This window comes from Phyllostomus hastatus, unplaced genomic scaffold, assembly GCF_019186645.2.
Source record: "Phyllostomus hastatus isolate PE091 unplaced genomic scaffold, TTU_PhHast_1.1 phas_scaffold_12, whole genome shotgun sequence".
NCBI classification, from domain to species: Eukaryota; Metazoa; Chordata; class Mammalia; order Chiroptera; family Phyllostomidae; genus Phyllostomus; species Phyllostomus hastatus.
The window spans coordinates 10,602,568-10,608,567 of NW_025334007.1; the positions used below are offsets into that span (position 1 = coordinate 10,602,568).

A 6,000-nucleotide genomic window follows, 5' to 3' on the forward strand; every position below is an offset into this window, starting at 1 on the left:
GTATTTATTTAAAGTCAGGACATGATGAGAGTTTTATTGTCTTTGTGAAATGCAGATTTGTTCTTGTACTTTTGTGCCACCTACTCATGGCTCCTCCCTCACTTTCCCTCTACTGCCCACCTCTCTTCTTCAGCCAAACAAACCTAGACACAATCCCTGTGGTTAATTACCCCATCACAATTCTAGAGTCTCTTGCTGTGCCTCTACACTTAGAATGTACCCCTCTTATACTATGGCTTAATTAAATTGCTTAAACAGTTGCTAAAACCCCACCTTCCACATGGATTCCTTCCTGATTTACTAAAATCATCATCTTCACTTTCCATTGGTGCTTATATACATATGAAACTTTAAAATTTACCAAATGTACTAGTTGGTGCCTGTCTCTGTCTTGGCATAGGTTTATCAATGTCACTGCCATCCCTTAGGAGACCAATTTCCCCGAAGCAGGGAATAATTTATTTAAAATAATCCATTAAAACACTTCCATAAAGAAGTACTGCATAAATAATACATATAAGCACCTGACTATATATACATAAATATCTTTTTTCCTAATCTGCACTATATCATGAGTGTTCATTTAAAGAGCAAATGTTAATGACATTATAAATAAGTGATGTTTCTTGTGAACTAAACTCTGCATATAGAAAAGGTAAATTTCATCTTCATGTGAAATAAAAGAATTCCCATTCCAAAAATGTCAAATCCAAAGTAGGTGATTATTAGTGACTATCTAATCACACTGCAATTGAGAAAAAAGGAAGTGGTAGGGCCAATTTGATAATTTTTTCTTGCAGTGTATACTCAAGTTCCTGCCACAATTATTTCTGATCTCTCTCCCAAGAATGTTTAGCTCAAAATTTTGACATTTTCCTTTATCTAATTAGATATATGTCATCCTCAGCTCTGGGTCCTATGAGGGGAAAAATTACTAAAAAGCATTGTACCTGTCAAAACCTTTTTACCTTATCAGATACATTATCTTTTGCACCATCTAACTTTTATACTAAATAGACCTTATTTCATAACTGCATTTTCCTCTTTTTAGGGTTATATGTAAAACGTTGTTTTTATCTTTGCTTTTTATGCCTAAAATAATGTATTTCATTTTCTGTTTTCTTCTTTTTTTTTGTATTTCATCTTCTATCCTCAAGATGGCTGAGTCATCAGGACAGAAATTAGAAGTCAGTGAATGCTTCTTAAAGAAAATGGTTTATAGTAAACAGGAAAGAACACAGCAGTTAATTGTGGGATGGTTTGAGAAGAGGCTATCCATAAAATTTAGATTACTTTAGGAATCACAATAATACAAGAATGGATGAAGCTAAATCACAGGGACCATAAGAGAAGAGCAACAAAGCAGGGCCTGTTGGTTGACTCTGAAAAAATATTCCATTTTATTTGATCCAGAATGGGATTGAGATCACTGGGAAAATGTCATGGAAGGAGCTGGCCCTAGAAAATAACTTTATCTTAGTCATGTGGATATTTTGAAAGGTTCTCAAAGTTGGCAAGGGTGTGAGAAGAAAACTGGAATTACTGGGGGTGACATGGACAAGGAAAATTAATAATAAAATTAATAATCGAAGCCTTAAAGTGTTCAGAGGTTTTCTGCTATATTTCAGAGGGCAAAAATATAGAGTCAAACAACTGCAGATTGTGACGTATTTCCAGGCCCTGCAAATGAATATATAGGAGCCGAGAAATAATTTTAGAGTAACAGACTGAGCAAAGATTAGAAAGTTATTGGCCTACTTTTCTACCTATAGCTTTTTAAAATAACTGCCTTGCTTTTATGTACTGTAAAAAAATTTTATGTTTTAAAATTTGGTCAAAACTTTAACAGGACTGAATGTAATTTCTAATTGAAAGAAGTCAGTTTCAAAAGTTAAATGATTTTGATTTTCTCTAAAATATTTTTATAAAATTCATTTTCAGGTCTATAAAATATTTTCAAATAGCCTGAAGTACCATCAGGATGATCTAGAATATAACTGCTTATTTTACTGACTCATGAGGAGTTCATATATTTACTGTAACTAACACTGACACTGTGTCACATCAAATTTTCACTGTCAATAGAAAATTTAGTGAGTACTGTATTTTACAAATAGAGTTGTGGTGAGCAAAAAATGCAAGTATTTCCTATATCTTTACCAATAATTAATATGTAGATTTAATATTTGTTTCCCTGAAATACATTTAATAAAAAGTAACAGATCAAAATGAATTGCAATATATAAATGATCCCTCATAAATAACCTTGAATATATGCTACCAAAGCTTAATAATCTTGTCAGTCTGTTTTTTCCCCTTCATTTCCCTCTCTCCTTACTGAATTTCTATACCACTTCTATAAATTGTGTGGAAGCATAAATATATGGCCATTCTATTCTTATGTGTTTAATAGTTCTTTTTCTATTTAGTAAAGGGAAAAGTACCCTAGAAAGAGCATAAAGCATGTACCTTACTATATAGAGTTATAACTATGAGTGGGGCTAGTTGAAAGCATATGTAATATGCTTTAAATATTAAGGGTGATGAAACTGTCACCCTGAAGAACATCGCTCTGAAAAACTCCCACCATGTTGCAGTTGTTCAAAAATTCTTTAGTACTGCCTCTATAACACTATACAGTATACAACACTAAATGAGGTTTAGACATTCCAAAGCTACAGCCTAAATTAGTTGACTTTTAAATGTTATTGCATCTGAGGAAAGGGTGACAAGTAGTTTTTAAATGTGTTTTGTAAAATCTATTTAGGGAAAAGTGTACAGAAGGAAAAATTAATTAGTCAACAGTGTAAGTTCCAAGTTGAGGAAACATTCCTTTCATCCAACATTTTTTTATCTTATTTTCTGATAATATATCAAATCAAATTTATACAAAGATTATGAAGATTTGGAAATTTCCTCAGTAAGCATTTTGAACTTGAAATATATATATATATATAATGACATCAGTTATTCTCTTCCTGTCTAATGTATACAAGGATATACAGATTCCATCTTGGCAACCTCATTGACCTTTTCAAATAGTTCTAAAATGCGTCACCAACAGGTATGAAAATCAGTTATTCAACTTGAATATAGCAGTCATTTAAAACCACAGCTAACAATGTTAGCACAACTTCAAAGAAGCTGCATTTTAGGCTGGAGAGCTTTTTAAAGGATTATTGTACTGGAACACTAATTATGTGTGTCAGAATATGTGCATTATATGTTCTACTTGGTTCAATGGACTTAAACTGTAGAGACAGGGGAAACTGCAAGAATGCACTGGGAGGGTAGGAGGTGAAGAAGATGGAGTATGCAACGCTCACTACAAGCATCATGGGAATTTGGGAGAGGTAGTCTTGAAGGTAATCTGACTCCCATGGAGCCAAGACAGCTTTGCTTTGAGAATTTCAGTAACAGACTCAAACTAAAGCAATCTTTTAGGCAAATTCAAAGAAAGGGTTTAAATTAACCATTCCTACTTCTTGCATATACCCTCCTCTTTCTTCCATGACTGAGAAACTGAGAAACAGATGTTTGTCTGTATCTGAGAAGGGGGAGGGGGTTGGTGGCCGGTGGGATCTAGGAAAACAGAATTTCAATAGCAAATATGAAAAGAGAAGTAGAAACAGAAAAAAGATGAGCCACTGCAGGACTTTGTCTTAGTCATGGCACCCATGGTACCTTAGCACAATGCACCGCACACAGGGGAGCAGTCAATAAATAATGAATTTGATTTAATTCAATACATTCTCATTTGTACTATGCTTTGCAGTTACAAAGCACTTTCCACATATTAGAAAAAGAAAACATGAAGTAAACGAGGGATAAATGGGCATATAAGGGAATAGAAGGAAAGCACATGGATAATGGAAAATCCACAAGAACAAGCAAGAAGCTAAAAAGGTTTGGAAAAAGAGAGAGAGAAAGAATGAGTTTCTCCCTATCGTTCTCAATCACTTCCAATCACTCCCATCTTTCATTCTAAAGTACCTGGATCTTGGAAAGTCTGCCCACAAAGCATGCCCTGAGAAGGGACTCCCTCCTTTTGGAAGGCACATTTTTCACAAATGATAAACCTTTAAGTCCCTGACTAATCTACTTTGTTTGTGCCTAGGAATAACCAGGAGCAAAGCTGTAATATCCCAAGTGTGTACAGAAATCATTTATTCATCCCGTTCACCCCCTATCAGTATTCCCAAAATCTTAGGAATCTGAGGGACAGGAGGTGGGGGAGCAGTGGTCATGAAAAGGGGGTTCCTCTACAGGCCCCTTAACTCAGACAACAGAGGGAGATAGTGAGGCAGGAAAGCCCAAGGACTAGAGAAAAGCTCATGACTGCAACTAGGAGGGCTAGCGTCTCTAAGTATGGTTCTTAGAAATTGCCAGGGAAAAGAGGGGGAGAGACTTCAAGATGGAAGAAATGAGGAATTCGAATGCACATCATCTTATACCTGGCGTAGAGCCCCCAAGCAAAAGCCCTGAGATCCAAAGCCTCAGCCAGCTACAGAACAGGAGGCAAAGGACGCAGGGGATGCGCTGGAGGGAGCCCACCAGTGCTGATGCTGTCCCAGGGGAGCCTGTTTCACTCTCCCCAAAGTAGAGCATCCCCCCAGCATCTTCAGCCCAATCTAGAGTAGAGAGGTTGCTTCCCAATCCAAACTGGGGCGGCCGCATCCTGACCCCATTATGTGGGCTTAAAAGTTGCCAGGAGAGTTGGAGCTGGTAGGGGCAGCCGCCGTGGGGGCGTCAGGTTTCGAAGGAACAAAGGGGCTCGGGAAGGGGCGACCAGTGGAGCAGGTCCCTTGGGGGGGTCCTCCCTAAAGGAAGAGACAAGGGTCGTCACGGCCTCCCAGCCTGGGGGTGCCAACGGGAGCAGGAAAGCGGGCAAGATGCGTCTGGATTGCGCTGGGATACGGCCGCCCCGTTTCCAGCCTCCAATCCTCCCGCGCTCTCTGCGCCCCTCCGGCTCAGGAGCAACCGGCTAAAGACAATAGGAGACCCGGATCCAGAGCTCCTACCGGCCCTGGAGGACCCCCACTGTCCCCGCCTCCCAGCCCTGAGCACTACAATCGGTGGGTGGGAACCCCAAGGTGGGTTTGGAGATGATGGGCTCCCCTTCCTTCCCCCATGCCGGGACTCCGCACCCCAGGGCCGCTTAGCCCTCTGCACAGCAGGCATTACCTTTCATCCAGTCCACTACTTGACTCGGAGACCATTTGCTCACTGGTTCCATGATCAGAGCCATGGGCACTGGATCGGTTCGGCGAGGGGTGTACAGCCCAGACACAAGACGAACTCAGCAGCCCAAGCCGCCCTCAGGTGGGGTCCCTTGCTGACCGCTGCCTCGCTGGGCGGGCAGCTCGGAGAAAGCGGCTTTTGTGTGTCGGGTCTCTTGGCTGCAACGTCTCTTAGCACACGGCGGGCAGCAGCCGTTGGAGCAGTGATTGGGAGGGAAACGCCCCGGGGTCTCAGCTCCTCTTGGTCTCTGCTGAAGCACTGGCTGCTCTGCTACTCCGTTGGGGTCTCCGTCCCTCAGGGCTTCAGTTCATGGCTTGCACTGCCGAGGGTCTCGCAGCTAAGGGAAAAAGCCACCACTGCCGCACGCCTGCAGCCAACTTGCCCGCTCGCCTCGCGCGCGGGAGTGAAGCCCCAGCACGACAAGCTGCCCGGCGGAAATGACGAGGGGCCTCCTGCCACCCAAAATATCTCTCTGCAGCCCTCGGGTGCGAGGCGCGCGCTCCTCGAGCCCCCCGCCCGCTCACACAGCCGCGCGATCCCGCCCCCGGGGAGGACTGCAGGCACGCGAAGCGCGTGCGCGTGCGTGCTCCTGCACGAGGCTCGAGACCGGGTCGCAGTCAGTTAGGCAGGTGCGGGCGGCTCTCAGCCTAGCGTTCCCGCCCCGCAGGCCGCCCCGGGACAGAGGCGTGTGAGGAGCGCCTGCGCGGAGTCGGCAGCGTTGGCGTCTGCGGCGCAAGCCTGAGCTCGGGTCAGTCAGTC

The 6,000-nt window shown here is 42.6% G+C and overlaps 1 protein-coding gene across 6 annotated transcripts in view; it reads right to left on the bottom strand.

The window, feature by feature from the left end:
- Positions 1-5,753, bottom strand: part of CNKSR2 (connector enhancer of kinase suppressor of Ras 2) — a 289,400-nt gene extending 283,647 nt beyond the window's left edge. For all 6 annotated transcript variants that reach the window (XR_006787678.1, XM_045855937.1, XM_045855936.1 and 3 more), the window contains exon 1: positions 5,185-5,753. Coding sequence is in view for 5 of the 6 variants with exons in the window: in XM_045855937.1 (XP_045711893.1) it covers positions 5,185-5,248 (64 nt within the window). In the remaining variant the exon portion in view is untranslated. The remainder of the gene's footprint in view (positions 1-5,184) is intronic.
- Between the last annotated feature and the right edge of the window lie 247 nt (positions 5,754-6,000).